Source organism: Sprattus sprattus (assembly GCF_963457725.1).
Source record: "Sprattus sprattus genome assembly, contig: scaffold_106, whole genome shotgun sequence".
In the NCBI taxonomy this organism is placed as follows: domain Eukaryota; kingdom Metazoa; phylum Chordata; class Actinopteri; order Clupeiformes; family Clupeidae; genus Sprattus; species Sprattus sprattus.
Window position 1 is genome coordinate 25,001 of NW_027666762.1, and position 17,779 is coordinate 42,779.

Here is a 17,779-nt window from a genome sequence, read left to right on the forward strand (position 1 = left end):
GCAGTCATCTGACCTCTGAACTCTCAACCTTAACCCCGCGGATGTAGTCACCTGACCTCTGAACTCTCGACCTTAGCCCTGCGGATGTAGTCATCTGACCTCTGAACTCTTGACCTTAGCCCTGCGGATGAGGTCATCTGCCCTCTGCCCTCTAACGTTGATGAGGTCATCCGATTTCTCAGTGCCCTTTGACCTTTGAGACCCTCTGGATCATAGATATCCTATATAAAGGCTAGATGTCTCGCCCGCGTTTCTGGTCGACGGAGTCTAATGTCCACACATGGCGGCCATTTTGCGACGGAATAGCTCGCTCACCCTTAACATTGTGTTGGTAGTGGTACATACTTTTTAAATAACCAGAACTTGCTAAATTTTCACGTAAGATATGTAGTTATGACACTGCATACGTATGAAGAATTATAAACATGGGTTTTCATATGAAAATAACATTGAACAAAACAGATAGGTGCAATAAATACACATGCACAAGCTATCAATATCTAGGCTACTAAAACTCAGCATACAGAATGGCAACAGGAGATAAATGTATACTGTTATTATCACCTTAATAAAAGCAATATTACTGATATAATAAAATAAAGGTGATCCCACGGGTTCTCGTTTCGAGGGAATGTTCAATAGAGCAGGCTGCATAAAAGTCAGGCATCTTGACTGGCAATAAAGTCAGCAGTTTCCTGTTGAAATCATAATGTAAGATGTTTAACCAACCCGATTGGAAATCATGTGCAACTTCGGTTTTATCATATGTAACTTCAGTTATATTGAAAAGAAACAACAATTATGCCTCGCCAATCGTTGTGAAATGGCTGAGTAGTAGACTAGCCGTGATACACAATTAAGCTGCACATTTCAACATGTTCAAGCATCCAGAATTATTACCACGGTAATAACGTTTGTAAATCAAGTCCTTTTTAAATACGTCAAGATTTCAGAGAGCTAAGAGTGTAAACCATGGTGAAGATCACTGACGTTACCTAACGTACCACTGATCCCTCCAGGAAGTTATCCCGTCACAAGTTGGCCTCCTGTGCGGACGTTCAAGACTCCACCGTGAGACATCTAGCCTTTATATAGGATATCTATGGTCTGGATAACACAGCCCCGGCATCCCTGAGTCCTGCAGAGTGTTTGAGTAACTCTTCAGCCCTGCTGACCATAGACATATATAGGTAGACGCCTTCAGCCCATTGCCGCGGCGAAAATCGTCGCGGCCATTTTGGGAGAGGGCTCAGTGACGTCATTTGCGCCTGTCACTAACGCAAGTTGCCGGGAGCATCTGTGTTTTTTTCTGAACAAAAATCACGATAACCTTTTCCACCTCGCAACTGATTTCACGGAGTCATTTCTATATTCAAGGGTTTATGATCTACGTGAAGTATCCCCCAAAATATTTGTCTCCACGTTACTTTGAATTCTCGCTACTTAATCTACAGTCTTGCATCCACAGCTCGTGCATCTTTAAAATACTGAGTGGATAACTGAACTACCGGAATAGTGCTTCTTTAGGTACTGTGTTTTGACCATAATTGACAGAAATAGCCTTCAAATCAAACAGTGAGAAACTGGCAGTCAGTAAGTTTTGTATTGTTTATAAATAAAGATAAGTCCGAGTCCTGTAGAGTGTTTGAGTAATCCTTCATCCCGACTCTGCTCAGATGAGAACGCTAAACCACTAGCCGCTAAAAGACCATTCTAACAGTCTATCCAGTTATTCAGTTAAAGTCAAGTCAAAGTGTTTAATCCAGTTATCTACAGACTACACCAAGACTACGGTGCTGTGGCCAGCTCAGTGTGTGTGTGTGTGTGTGTGTGTGTGTGTGTGTGTGTGTGTGTGTGTGTGTGTGTGTGTGTGTGTGTGTGTGTGTGTGTGTGTGTGTGAGTGTGTGTGTGTGAGATTGTGTCAGTCCTGTAAGTGCTTCAGGGCTCAGGTTTATGCCGCTCGCTAAAGAACATAGAATCATCCTCCAGCTCCCAGTCGGCAGAGTGTCCTACAGTGCTGTGTCTGACCTTTTCAACTTTGACCTGTGAACCCTGTGCAAATGCTCTCTGCTCTCTTGACTCCGCATTTAATCCCAGCAGGTTGACTCAGGATTGCGTAGGAAAAAGGTGCAGAATGGATAGAGAGAAAAAAGAAAAGACAAAAAGAAACGCAGCTGCTGTGTTCTCTCAGGTGTGCGTGTCTGCACTGGCGCTCTCTCTCCCGCAAGCCACGCCCACGCCGCAGGTAAACCACAAACAAGCTGTTCATGTTTCCATGTAACTTCTGACCTCTGCTCAGTGCTGCCCCCCTCAGGCCAATGTCTAGATCTCCATAGTTACAGAAGTCCGCCACAGAGTCGTTTGTAGTATGTTCCTCAGAACTTTCTGGAAGGCTGCGATGTTCAAAAAAGCACCCCGACTAACAGATATTGTGATCATTCAAATACTACCCTGCCAAATCTCACAGGAAAAGAAAATGTTCAGGTGTTTAAGTGAGAAGGTTGATCGACCACAGACCTTGCGCTCCTGAGACCTGCCCATTGAAAATGCATCTCTGTGACCTTTACTGAATGAGTTCTGAGGAAAATTACCCAACTGGCAGAGAGCTTCAGCTCCAGCACGCCTCACATCCTATGTCACTTTCCTGTCAGCCTATGTCACTCCCCTGTGCTAAAGATCAGAGACGCAGGGCTGATGGCCTCGAAACAGGAACACTGCATCTATTAACCGATTGCATTGTTCAAATTACGGCTGAACGATTTGGGAAAATTATCTAATTGCGATTTCCCCCCCCAAATATTGCGATTTAATATGCAAATTTTTTCCCAGTTTATCCTCTTTTTTTCCCCAACAAGACGTAATGAATGATTTAAATATGACAATATACGATAGATTTAGTGTAAAATATTCTTTCCCACATTTTACATTTTTATTTAACTGCTCATTACAGAAACTAATCGTTGGCTTTGCCACTGTGCATTTAAGTTATTTAAACAAAGTCATTGTAAGAATAAACACAAGGCATGCACTTTTTAAACACAAAATGTATGCAAAATTTACCATTTTAAGAAAACAATAATATATTTATATTATTTTTTTTTACCGACGTTGTAAACGTGCACATTGCGGTTAGAAAACCGCGTCTTATCATATCGCGAATTTTAACGCAAATGCAATTTATCGTTCAGCCCTAGTTCACATTGGATCTGTTATCCAATCAGCTGTTAGTACAGACCCTGTTGTCCCCTTGCAGTCATAATAATGATCTATTCTAAAGTTCCAAGCCATTGCCCTGAGGTGCCAACCTACTCATGCTCCAGTGACAGTTTAACATTCACTCAGCCTTGCATCTCTCCAGCAAACTGTTGATAACCACAGACAACACATTAACTGCTGAATGTGTAAACCCACTCGAAATGAATTAATGAATGTAGTCAGATTGTAAACCTTGAAACGCCAAACCTCACACTAAAGTAATACAGGCCGATGAAACCTGAAGTTAGGGTTATTCTGCAACGCTAACCCGAGGAGACTAAACCCTTAAGTCGACCGATCTCCTTTCCGCTAAAACACCAAATTTACTGTCTGTGGAAATCTAAGTTTGACAGCATAGCATCTTCAGCAATGAGCTTGAATAAATCTAGACTGTTTCTTTAAACTGCCCAGCAGTGGGTGTAGGAGGTGACCCTGGCCGCAACACTAACCCTCAACGACATACATCAGATCTGTAGTCCTCTTGAGCCCCAGAAACACCACATGAAGGCCGTGGTCCTTAAACTCCAAGCTCTCTGACTTCAAAGCCATGGTCCTTTAAGCTAATTACCGTGAGGATCACAGTCCTGTTGCTCCCAGATCTCTGACATGGTCCTTTAAGCTAATCACCGTGACAACCACAGTCCTGTAGCTCCCAGATCTCAGCCATGGTCCTTTAAGCTAATCACCGTGACAACCACAGTCCTGTAGCTCTCTGACTTCAAAGCCATGGTCCTTTAAGCTAATCAACGTGACAACCACAGTCCTGTAGCTCCCAGATCTCTGACATGGTCCTTTAAGCTAATAACCACAGTCCTGTAGCTATCAGATCTCTGACATGGTCCTTTAAGCTAACCAGCTCGAGGGCCACAGTCCTGTAGCTATCAGATCTCAGACATGGTCCTTTAAGCTAATAACCACAGTCCTGTAGCTATCAGATCTCTGACATGGTCCTTTAAGCTAACCAGCTTGAGGGCCACAGTCCTGTAGCTATCAGATCTCTGACATGGTCCTTTAAGGTAATAACCACAGTCCTGTAGCTGCCAGATCTCAGACATGGTCCTTTAAGCTAATAACCACAGTCCTGTAGCTATCAGATCTCTGACAGGGTCCTTTAAGCTAACCAGCTCGAGGGCCACAGTCCTGTAGCTATCAGATCTCTGACATGGTCCTTTAAGCTAATAACCACAGTCCTGTAGCTGCCAGATCTCAGACATGGTCCTTTAAGGTAATAACCACAGTCCTGTAGCTGCCAGATCTCAGCCATGGTCCTTTAAGCTAATAACCGTGACAACCACAGTCCTGTAGCTCCAAGATCTCAGACATGGTCCTTTAAGCTAGTCAGCGTGACAACCTCAATCCAGTAGCTCCCAGATCTCAGACATGGTCCTTTAAGCTAATCAACGTGAGGGCCTCAATCCTGTAGCTGCCAGATCTCAGCCATTGTCCTTTAAGCTAGTCACCACAGTCCTGTAGCTCCCAGATCTCAGACACGGTCCTTTAAGCTAGTCAGCGTGACAACCTCAATCCTGTAGCTCCCAGATCTCAGACATGGTCCTTTAAGCTAATAACCACAGTCCTGTAGCTATCAGATCTCAGCCATGGTCCTTTAAGCTAATCACCGTGACAACCACAGTCCTGTAGCTCCCAGATCTCAGACACGGTCCTTTAAGCTAATCACTGTGGGGGCCACAGTCCTGTTGCTGCCAGATCTCAGCCATGTTCCTTTAAGCTAGTCAGCGTGAGGGCCACAGTCCTGTAGCTCCCAGATCTCTGACATGACTGAGCCTGGGCTCTCTGACTGCCTGCCTGCTCCTAACCGTGTGAGAGACTTGAGTTGATGTCCATGTGTTCTCTGTCAATGCTTTTGCCTGCCTTGTTTTAACCAGAACTCAACCAATGACAAGAAAAAGTTCAAAAAGTTCAACCCAAAATGTGCTTCTCTCTCTGTTTCTCTGTGTTTGCAGTTCAAAAAATCAGACTGACTCGCGTGCGTGTGTGTCAGGGACAAAAACAGCTTGCTCGTCCTCGCACACACAAAGAGGGAGAGAATGACCTTGCCCAAAAACAGATGTGTAACAAGCGAAAAGGCTCTGAGGGAAAGGGGGTGCTGTGCTCTCGCTCTCTCGCCCCTCCTGGCGCTCTGTTGCTCAGCGGGAATCAAACGGATCTGTTCACTCTCCGCGCCATGTGACCCTTGACCTCAGAAACTCACCACGCCCTCACCAGGGGGGGAGGGGGCGAACGGGGCTGGACACTCGCTTCTGATGTTACTGAGAACTTCAAAAAACAAAACAACAACAGACGTTCCTCTGAGTGAAATGTGAGTGTGTAAGTTCATGTGCAGAGCTGACTGAAGGGATTCCTGTTGCCTTTATGATGAAGTGTGTAATGCTGTCTTTGAGACCCAGAGAAACAATAACCAGTCACAATAATCACTACCACAGAAAAATGCTGCAGAGGGTTTGATGTAAATGCTGCAATGATAATTCTTCGTATCTAAGGATCAATTGGGTTAGCAGTGTCAGGCAGTAGCCACATGACCAATTTCCGTTAGCACTTGGTAGCTCATTTGAGTTAGCACTCTGTAGCTAAATTGTATTAGCACTCTGTAGCTCATTTGAGTTAGCACTCTGTAGCTAATTTGAGATGGCACTCTGTAGCTCATTTGAGTTAGCACTCTGTAGCTAAATTGTATTAGCACTCTGTAGCTCATTTGAGTTAGCAGTCTGTAGCTAATTTGAGATGGCACTCTGTAGCTAATTTGAGTTTGCACTCTGTAGCTCGTTTGAGTTAGCACTCTGTAGCTCATTTGAGTTAGCACTCTGTAGCTAATTTGAGATGGCACTCTGTAGCTCATTTGAGTTAGCACTCTGTAGCTCATTTGAGTTAGCACTATGTAGCTAATTTGAGTTAGCACTCTGTAGCTGATTATCCATGACTGGATCTGAAACCTCTGCTGTGTCAAATGTTCTAAAGGTGCTTAATGTATAACTGTAAAAGAGACAATGTAAACTATTCATTAACTTGCTCGAGGATAAAGAAATGAGAGACTAAAGTTGATAAGCCTGAATGACCTTAACAACAAAACAAAAACATGGAAGTGGGGCTGTAGGTGTGTGTGTGACCAACTGTGCAGAGAACAAAGAAAGCGCTTCAACACCCTGTGTAGTCCCTTTGTTGTGTCCATACTTCTACTGTTCCTCTGTAATGCCTGCCTGCCCACACTAGACACATACCTGGGGTAACAACACTGCACTGTCAGACCAGTCGCTAGGGGTCAGGTGAGCTAGCTCTACTAGTGGCTAGGGGTCAGGTGAGCTAGCTCTACTAGTGGCTAGTGGATCAGGTTAGCTAGCTCTACTAGTGGCTAGTGGGTCAGTTAGCTAGCTCTACTAGTGGCTAGTGGGTCCGGTGAGCTAGCTCTACTAGTGGCTAGTGGGTCAGGTTAGCTAGCTCTACTAGTGGCTAGTGGGTCAGGTGAGCTAGCTCTACTAGTGGCTAGTGGGTCAGGTTAGCTAGCTCTACTAGTGGCTAGTGGGTCAGGTTAGCTAGCTCTACTTGGGGGTAAGGTTAGCTAGCTCTACTAGTGGCTAGTGGATCAGGTTAGCTAGCTCTACTAGTGGCTAGTGGGTCAGGTTAGCTAGCTCTACTAGTGGCTAGTGGATCAGGTTAGCTAGCTCTACTTGGGGGTAAGGTTAGCTAGCTCTACTAGTGGCTAGTGGATCAGGTTAGCTAGCTCTACTAGTGGCTAGGGGGTAAGGTTAGTTAGCTCTACTAGTGGCTAGTGGGTCAGGTTAGCTAGCTCTACTAGTGGCTAGTGGGTCAGGTTAGCTAGCTCTACTGTCGGACTAGTCGCTAGGGGGGTCGGGTGGGGCTGATATTGTGGAGCTCTGTGTTCTCATGTTCTCCATAGACCAGTAGGGAAGCGGTAGCTTTGAGCCTTCTTACTGGTCTATGCAGAACATGACAACACAGTCAGGCCCCTGAAGAAGCCTGTTGGTGATTACAACATTAGAAGCTAGGCCACTGTGGCATCTGTCAGCCAGGGAAAAGCCTGATCTGGTCTCTGTTAAACAGCCTGATCTGGTCTCTGTTGAAGTGGCCCTGGCCTAATCTAGTCCTGTGACGATGCCCCTGCACGTGAGGTCACTCCACCGTAAGGGCAGAGACGTGAGGTCACTCCACCGTAAGGGCAGAGACGTGAGGTCACTCCACCGTAAGGGCAGAGACGTGAGGTCACTCCACCGTAAGGGCAGAGACGTGAGGTCACTCCACCGTAAGGGCAGAGACGTGAGGTCACTCCACCGTAAGGGCAGAGACGTGAGGTCACTCCACCGTAAGGGCAGAGACGTGAGGTCACTCCACCGTAAGGGCAGAGACGTGAGGTCACTCCTGGCACCCTCAGAAAGAGGGTCTACATGTAGGATTCTGACTGTTCTTTTATGAACATGATTACTTTTGAATGAGGCCAAACCCAGAGGTAGAGGTGTTACCACTGCAGTCCTCATCTGGTGGCTCTCTCTCTTGTTAGTTTAGTATTAAGTACAGTGGGATGGAGGGTGGGGTGGGGTGGTGAAGGGGGGGGGGGGGTGTTTCAGCCTCGTTCAGAAGCTCCACTCGTCCAGCTCCAGCTCTGACCTCAGGGCTAATCACATGACAGGAAATGACATCACACCCCAGCGCCGCTCTGACTCCAGTATGTATGCTGCCCTCCCCCCATCCCACATGCTGCCCCTGCACACTATATTACCCCTGCACACTATATTACCCCTGCACACTCTATTACCCCTGTGTCTATTACCCCTGCACACTCTATTACCCCTGCACACTATATTACCCCTGCACACTATATTACCCCTGCACACTCTATTACCCCTGTGTCTATTACCCCTGCACACTCTATTACCCCTGCACACTATATTACCCCTGCACACTATATTACCCCTGCACACTATATTACCCCTGCACACTCTATTACCCCTGTGTCTATTACCCCTGCACACTCTATTACCCCTGTGTCTATTACCCCTGCACACTCTATTACCCCTGTGTCTATTACCCCTGCACACTCTATTACCCCTGTGTCTATTACCCCTGCACACTATATTACCCCTGTGTCTATTACCCCTGCACACTCTATTACCCCTGTGTCTATTACCCCTGCACACTCTATTACCCCTGTGTCTATTACCCCTGCACACTATATTACCCCTGTGTCTATTACCCCTGCACACTCTATTACCCCTGCACACTCTATTACCCCTGTATCTATTACCCCTGCACACTATATTACCCCTGTATCTATTACCCCTGCACACTCTATTACCCCTGTATCTATTACCCCTGCACACTATATTACCCCTGTATCTATTACCCCTGCACACTATATTACCCCTGTATCTATTACCCCTGTATCTATTACCCCTGCACACTCTATTACCCCTGTGTCTATTACCCCTGCACACTCTATTACCCCTGTATCTATTACCCCTGCACACTCTATTACCCCTGTATCTATTACCCCTGCACACTATATTACCCCTGTATCTATTACCCCTGTATCTATTACCCCTGCACACTCTATTACCCCTGTGTCTATTACCCCTGCACACTATATTACCCCTGTGTCTATTACCCCTGCACACTCTATTACCCCTGCACACTCTATTACCCCTGTATCTATTACCCCTGCACACTATATTACCCCTGTATCTATTACCCCTGCACACTCTATTACCCCTGTATCTATTACCCCTGCACACTCTATTACCCCTGTATCTATTACCCCTGCACACTATATTACCCCTGTATCTATTACCCCTGTATCTATTACCCCTGCACACTCTATTACCCCTGTATCTATTACCCCTGTATCTATTACCCCTGCACACTATATTACCCCTGTATCTATTACCCCTGTATCTATTACCCCTGCACACTATATTACCCCTGCACACTCTTTTACCCCTGCACACTCTATTACCCCTACACTACTGGTGTCTGCGCCAGGTATCTGTCTGCTATGCCCTTACACACACCCGTGGCTATAAGCCTCTACTGCCCCTGTATCTATGCCCATACACACACACACCTGTATCTATGCCCACACACACACCCGTGGCTATAAGCCTCTACTGCCCCTGTATCTATGCCCATACACACGCCCGTGGCTTTGAGCCTCTTCTGCCTCTCTGCCTTAATGCCCCAATCTTAAAGCCCTTAACCTAAGGCTGCCATATTGCCCATGTCTATGCCCTCTCTGCCTTAATGCCCCCTGTCTCTGTCTTAATGCTCCCCCGTGTCGTTGCTTTAATACCCCTGTATCTCTACCCTCTCTGCTTAATTACCCCTCTCTGCTTTAATACCCCCCTCTGCTTTAATACCCCTCTCTGCTTTAATACCCCTCTCTGCTTTAATACCCCTGTATCTCTACCCTCTCTGCTTAATTACCCCTCTCTGCTTTAATACCCCTCTCTGCTTTAATACCCCTGTATCTCTACCCTCTCTGCTTTAATACCCCTGTATCTCTACCCTCTCTGCTTAATTACCCCTCTCTGCTTTAATACCCCTCTCTGCTTTAATGCCCCTCTCTGCTTTAATACCCCTCTCTGCTTTAATACCCCTGTATCTCTACCCTCTCTGCTTTAATACCCCTCTCTGCTTTAATGCCCCTCTCTGCTTTAATGCCCCTCTCTGCTTTAATGCCCCTCTCTGCTTTAATGCCCCTCTCTGCTTTAATGCCCCTCTCTGCTTTAATAGCCCTCTCTGCTTTAATACCCCTGTATCTCTACCCTCTCTGCTTTAATACCCCTCTCTGCTTTAATGCCCCTCTCTGCTTTAATGCCCTTCTCTGCTTTAATACCCCTCTCTGCTTTAATACCCCTGTATCTCTACCCTCTCTGCTTTAATACCCCTCTCTGCTTTAATACCCCTCTCTGCTTTAATACCCCTCTCTGCTTTAATACCCCCCTCTGCTTTAATACCCCTCTCTGCTTTAATACCCCCCTCTGCTTTAATACCCCCCTCTGCTTTAATACCCCTCTCTGCTTTAATACCCCCCTCTGCTTTAATACCCCCCTCTGCTTTAATACCCCTCTCTGCTTTAATAGCCCTCTCTGCTTTAATACCCCTGTATCTCTACCCTCTCTGCTTTATTGCCCCTCTCTGCTTTATTGCCCCTGTATCTCTTCCCTCTCTGCCTTAATGCCCCCTGTGTCGTTGCTTTAATGCCTCTTGTGTCTTTGCCCTCTCTGTATCTCCACCCTCTCTGTCTGAATGCCCCTGTGCTTCTGCCCTCTCTGTCTGAATGCCCCTGTGCTTCTGCCCTCTCTGTCTGAATGCCCCTGTGCTTCTGCCCTCTCTGTCTGAATGCCCCTGTGCTTCTGCCCTCTCTGTCTGAATGCCCCTGTGCTTCTGCCATAACCAGTGTCTCTGTCCTGCCTCATGTCCTGCCACACTCATTCGATCAGGGTTCAAACCCCATGTGTTCTCCCAGGATGTCCTCCAGTTCAGGGTCACCTCATGTGTTTGAACCCCTGGCTTCTGAGGGCCATCAGTCACGTGACCCCCGCGTGACCCCCCAGTCCCCACACCTGAGGGTGCTCTCCTGTCCTCCACTCAACACACTGAACGAGGTCAGAGGTCATATAGAGCTGCCAGGTGTGGTGAGGTCATCAGTTCCACTCAACACACTGAATAAGGTCAGAGGTCAGGTGTGGTGAGGTCATCAGTTCCACTCAACACACTGAATAAGGTCAGAGGTCAGGTGTGGTGAGGTCATCAGTTCCACTCAACACACTGAATAAGGTCAGAGGTCAGGTGTGGTGAGGTCATCAGTTCCACTCAACACACTGAATAAGGTCAGAGGTCAGGTGTGGTGAGGTCATCAGTTCCACTCAACACTCTGAACAAGGTCAGAGTTCATACAGAGCTGTCAGGTGTGGTGAGGTCATCAGTTCCACTCTTTACTCCGCCAACCAGTGTCAGCCAAGTCTAATCCAATGCCCCATAAGCACCCACTCCACTTGGGTTTCATACCATGCCACCTGAATGCCACCCGTCCTGCTGCGTGGGCAGATGCCGTCACCCTGCCTGGCACAGTGCCCACAAGCCCTCTCTACCCATGATGCCGAGGGTGCCTCAGGGTCGAGGGTGTGTGATGGGAAAACTTAAGGCGTTCTGTGTGTTTGGAGGGCCTCGCTGTGTGTGTTTGTGTGTGTGTGTGTGTGTGTAGGGCAGGGCCTCACTGTGTGTGTGTGTTTGTGTGTGCAGGGTCTGTGTGTGTGTGTGTGTGTGTGTGTGGAGGGCAGGGCCTCACTGTGTGTGTGTGTTTGTGTGTGCAGGGTCTCTGTGTGTGTGTGTGTTTGTGTGTGTGTGTGTGTGGAGGGCAGGGCCTCTCAGCTCTTTATATCATTTTTAATGTGTGTGTGTGAATGCAGCAGCTCTTTACATCATTATTAATTATGTGTGTGTGTGTGTGAATGCAGCACTGTGATTGGACACACTCATTGCCTTCACCTCACTGACCATGTGTTCTCTCTCTCCCCCTCTATCTCTCTCTTTCCCTCTCTCCCTCCCTCTCTCCCTTTCTCTCTCTCTCACTCCCTCTCTATCTCCCTCTCCTTCTCTCTCTCTCTCTCTCTCTCCTCTCTCACTCTCTCTCCACCACCTTCCTCCTTTCTGTCTTCTCTCCCTCTCTCTCTCTCTCTCTCTCTCTTTCTCTCTTCAGATATCCGTCTGCGTGTGCGTCCTGAGTACTCGGAGCAGGAGTCTGTCCTGCGTGCGTCCGTGTCCTCAGACAAGCGTGATCCGTTGGCGAGGCAGCTGGAGCTGTTTGGACGGGCCAACGCCATGCTGCGGGCACGGGACCTGGGCTCCATCAACTGTGACATCAAGTTCTCCGAGGTGTGTGAGGTATCGTGTGTGTGTGTGTCTGTGTGTGTCTGTGTGTCTGTGTGTGTGTGTGTGTGTGTGTGTCTGTGTGTCTGTGTGTGTGTGTGTGTCTGTGTGTCTGTGTGTGTGTGTCTGTGTGTGTGTGTGTGTGTGTGTGTGTGTGTGTGTGTGTGTGTGTGTGTGTTGTTAGGTGTTTTCTACCTGCGTGTGCTGGTTTAGAGAGGAGTCAGACCGGACGAAGCTTTTTGTATCAAGATAAGTTGACTTGTTAAATGATGATACAATACAGCATCAATGCAGTGCAGTCAAGAGTATTACATCAGCACTACACTAACGGATTCTGATTAGACACAGACAATGTTCAATCTTTTATGGCCCAGCCCAGTGACTCTGGGCCCACAAGCCCCCCTTTATCGATCATGGAGTGGATGGTGACATAGCGTCCACTCTGTACATATACACACATAGTAATAACCCTATAATAATGACTTCTTGTACAATCCCCGCTAACAGAACTTGTGCATTTCTTGATCTGCTGACACATCTGAACTGTCTGACTACCTTTGGCACAGTGCATTCTGTCCCTGCCTGACGTCTTCATACATTTCGTTTAGTAATCAGAAGGTTGCTAGTTCGATTCCCTGTCAAAGCGTCCTTGAGCCAGACACTGTGCGACATTTGTGCGCTTTGGGTCATTGAAAAAGCGCGATATAAATAAAAGGTATTATTATTATTATTATTATTATTACTGAACCCCTAATTGCTCCTGATGTGCAGTATGCCATCAGTGTAATAAATGTAAAACAAAATGTGTATACATCCTTGTAAGTCTCTTTGGATAAAAGCGTCTGCTAAATGACGAAATGAAAAGTAAATACAGAACACTTCAAATGTATCTTACACACACACACACACACTCACACACTCACACACTCACACACTCACACACTCACACACACACACGCACACACACACACACACACACACACACACACACACACACACTCACACACACTCACACACACTTCAAATGTATCTTACACACACACACACACACACACACACACACACACACACACTCACACTCAAACACACTTCAAATGTATCTTACACACACACAGGTGTCCAAGCAGTAATCCTGACACACCAAAGGAGACTCAAGTGACAGCTAAAGGCTAATATTCGTTTAACTGTCCATGTATAAAATGTATCTTACACACACACACACACACAGGTGTCCAAGCTGGACGCGTTCTGGGCGGACTACCTGAGCGGGGCGTTGACCGAGGCGCTGAAGGACGTCTTCCTGACCGACGCCCTCCGCCGGGCCGCCGGACACCACCGCCTGCAGCTGCTGGTCAGCGTGGACCAGGACGACTACGAGCAGGGACGCAGACACCTCCTGGAGCACCTCACAGACCACACACAGGTCAGAGAGAGAGAGTGTGTGTGTGTGTGTGTGTGTGTGTGTGTGTGTGTGTGTGTGTGTGTAGGGACGCAGACACCTCCTGGAGCACCTCACAGACCACACACAGGTGAGAGAGAGAGAGAGAGAGAGAGAGAGTGTGTGTGTGTGTGTGTGTGTGTGTGTGTGTAGGGACGCAGACACCTCCTGGAGCACCTCACAGACCACACACAGGTCAGAGAGAGAGAGAGAGAGTGTGTGTGTGTGTGTGTGTGTGTGTGTGTGTGTGTGTGTGTGTGTGTGTGTGTGTGAGTGTAGGGACGCAGACACCTCCTGGAGCACCTCACAGGTGAGAGAGAGTGTGTGTGTGTGTGTGTGTGTGTGTGTGTGTGTGTGTGTGTGTGTGTGTGTGTGTGTGTGTGTGTGATGATACGGGAGTATAGGCCATTTTAAAGCCAGAGAGCTAAACAGTGATACGCCCCTAATGTGCTGTCATGGTGATGTTGATGATGATGATGATGATGGCTACTCTGTCTCTTCTTTCCGCAGTTCATGGCCTGAAGAGAGGCAGGCCGGTGACGGAACACCGCACCCCCCTCCCACTCCCCACGCCGGTGAAGACCCAACGGGAATATTATTTATTTATGAGAACTAACAACCATTTTGATGATGATGCTGCGTTGTGTCAGGCTGCACTGGAAGCCAAACTGCTGTTAAGTTGGACACACACACACACACACACACACACACACACACACACACACACAGCTCCTGTCCTACTGTCTGCACTGCAGGGTAATCACACACAAGAGTGTGAATCACACACAAAAATGAGCACACATCCACATTCGTACCCATACACACACAGGTGCACAATCACACACACACACACGCGTGTGTGTGTGTGTGTGTGTGTGTGGCTGGTGGGAGGCGGGGGTGAAACAGTAGGGAACTAAATGCCAAACTTCAACCTGATGAAATGAGATCATTAGCTGGAAGAGTCGCTGGGCTTCGTGGTCTGGGGTAACTGATGTGGGGTTTTTTTTCTGTAAGGGGGGGCTGGGGCTGGGGGTGGGGGGGAGGGGGGTACAAGAAAGCTTCCTGGTTTCCTACAGCAGTTGGGTAGTTGGGTGTTCTGATCAGACCAGTGTCTGGTCCCTTGTGTTTGAGTTGAGAAGAATCGCATTCATCTGCCTCCTGCTCAGTATCGCCCCCTGGAGGGAGGGGGGGGAGGGGGTTCTCTCACCTTCACTCACGGTGCATTTAAGAATGAATGGATAAATAAATAAATAAATATGTATATGATGTCTTTGTTCTGGTAACAGGGAGGTTGGCTATTTTTACCTCTCCTTTGTTGTACTTAATTAAATCTCAATGAAATATATTTGTGTACATTTGAATTAGTTTCGGGTAAAGGAAGTCTTTATCAGTCAAATGAGTGTGTCTTGTCTTCTGTGTGTCGGTTCAGTTTCAGCGTTAGGCATCTTTATAGCTACACTATATTTGCTCGGAGTATTTCAGTCTTCACACACCACTATTCTGCTCTCATTCATTAAGTGTTGGTTATGCAGTGGTAGATGGTAGATGCTGGACTTTGATTTGTTGCACGTGAATAAAGTTCGTGTCTGTTCGTAACACACCAGTGCCGTTATCCACGCATACAGAACAAGGCGCGCGCGCACTGTCACCTGCATTCCCGTTCAGCGAGTCACTGAAGCAGCAACAGGAGTTCGGTTTCAAAACTAGTTAGCTAACTACCTCAAAGGCATGCAAAAACCTTGCAAACACCACCAACCGCCTAGCTGACACTGATGGAAGCTTGCCAACACATGAACTGGTGTCTTTTTGCAGTTTAGCTGGCAATGTCATGCGTGTGAAAGCTTTTCATCCATTTGTGCAGGGTGTACCAGCCCGTTACACAAAACTACACTAGCCATCCAACTATGAAAGTGTAAAATGCACATAACGTTAACCATTCTGCTAACGTGACCACGCTCCTGCGACAATTAGCCCCACTGATCCGTTTAAAATTGCTAGACTAAGTAAAAATACGCCTACTTAACGTTGATGCTGCCAAAGTGAAGTTGGTGTATTTTAAAACTTTATGGGATAGACAATTGTTTGTTTTTGCACCCTACCAAAGTTGATAGGCAACCTATCAATATAGACTTGCCATGTTATACCCTATACATAATTGTTAAGGACTGGATTGAAAAAGCGATAGCGTCTGAATCGCTAGTTGACCACTTAACTGCCCTAAGGGGGTAATCTTTCACACAAACTGAATAATTAAGAAGTAGACAGATGGAGTCACAATAAAGTTTTGATTTGCTACATTGTTTGATTTCATATTATGCGCATTTTATGGTTCCCGTGGTTACAAACGCATTCCAGTTTATGTAATAATAACTGACGCATTCGGTGTTCGATTCACGCGCCGTCTTAACGGCTGATCTTGAGAGTTATCGCTTTTAATTTCACGAATGGAAATGGAGAACAGTCAGGGGGACAAAGTCCCCATCAAAGCCTTGATTGGGCCGCCGTTGCCCCCTGGTGGGCCTGCTGCGCTAAGCAGGCGCAGCGAGAGTCTGGAGCTGGGAGAAGTGGTGAGTGATGCCAGCATTCCTGTCCCCAGCCATGAGGAGACAGACCCTCCGCAGGAGGTGTGTTCTGCCCGCCAGAGTAGGCGCAACATGGCAGAGCTGTGTAAGGACCTGGAGGCCCAACTCAGAGGGCTAAGCTCAGAGGACAACCCGCTGCCCGAGACCCTCACAGGAGATCCTGAGACCCCTGTCAAAGGTACCGAGGTTCTCACTGAAGATGCTGAGAACCTCACCGAGCATACAGTGGCTCCCGTTGATATGGAGGTTCTCGCCAATGATGTAGAGGATCTGAAGGCCTCCTTCAGCCAGGACTTCAGTGAGCAGCGACGGCCGGAGAGCCCTGTGCCCGAGCTGCCCCCCCTGGAGGTGCCGGAGTCCTGGCTGCCCCCTCTGAGGTGCCCCGGGCCCTGGGGGCTCACCCTTGCCTCAGAGCTGCTGGCCCCCCGATCAACCGGCCCGCCCTTCGGAGATGGTCAGCTGACCCCCGCAGGCAGCGCAGGGGAGCGTGACGAGCAGTCCTCCCCTTTCGAGGAGCTGCTGCTGCTGCCCCCCTCTGACTTGTACGGTGAGTACCGTGGGATGTTCTCTGGTACTGTGTGGACACAGGAGGAGGAGAACGCTGCCCCCCAGTGGCAGGAGGTGGATGTGTGTGCCACCACCGGCTCTTGTGTGGAGGAGGAGGATGTCACGTTTCAGGGCGCAGAGCAGCAGCAGCAGCAGCCCGGAGCTTTGGACCCGGGGAGGACGTCCCCATCCCTCGCCTCCGTCACCTCCCTGCAGTCGGCTGCTGAAACTGCCCCTCTCCTGTCTCAGCCCCTCTCTGGCCCCTGGACCAATGTGTCTCTCGGTCTCCTGGGCCCCTGCATCGAGCTGGATGTGGAGGAGCCTGGCAGTGTTGACGCCAGCGGGGAGCGTGTGGAGGCGTGTGTTCAGGTCATGGAGCCCCACGCCCAGTGGTACGCCCGCCAGGAGCCCACCGCGCCCGCGGAAGACGAGGGGACGAGGAGCGCAGGGGCCGGCTTGTGCTGCGCCTCCTTCAGCTGGTGCGGCACGAGGCCCCTCCCAGACCAGTGATTACTTTTGCACTCATTACATACTAAAGATCTTTTGCACTCATTATATACTACTAAAGAAACATACTAAAGATCTTTTATTCAACTAAGCCATGTCAGCTGTTGTGTATTTGTTATTTTGCTTTATCTTAACTGGATGTGTTCAAAATGGACTCCTGTAAATGAATCATATTCTCAACACTGTATTTTTAGAGGGATATTTAGATGGTCCTTAACCACCTAAGAGTTTGACTTCAGTTTGTTTGTATTGTTTGGTGATGATGGGCGTTGGCCTTAGGCCTCCATTAGGCTGTAATGGGACAATGATGGTAATAATGTAATATAAACAGTGGTTCACTCTGACTTATTTATCACCTTTTTGAATCACACCACTGAGCAAGGACCTTCTTCCAACTGCTCTGTTAAATAGCCTAATGGTTAACCGCATAGTCTAATGAAGTAACCTTAGCAGTCGGTAAATGTAGAATAGGGATGTATCGGTTAAGGCACAAAAAATAGAGCTTTAACCCAATGGCAGGAAAAATGTCAGTCTGATCTACCTGAGCGCATAT

At 47.8% G+C, this 17,779-nt stretch overlaps 1 protein-coding gene across 1 annotated transcript in view; it reads left to right on the plus strand.

Moving 5' to 3' along the window:
• Window positions 1–14,113, plus strand: part of dedd1 (death effector domain-containing 1) — a gene marked incomplete at its 3' end in the record, with an annotated part of 20,183 nt that extends 6,070 nt beyond the window's left edge. Inside the window, exons 5-7 of the mRNA XM_080861022.1 lie at window positions 11,984–12,159; window positions 13,382–13,576; window positions 14,102–14,113. Coding sequence (XP_080717148.1) covers window positions 11,984–12,159; window positions 13,382–13,576; window positions 14,102–14,113 — 383 coding nt within the window. The remainder of the gene's footprint in view (window positions 1–11,983; window positions 12,160–13,381; window positions 13,577–14,101) is intronic.
• Window positions 14,114–17,779: the final 3,666 nt, after the last annotated feature.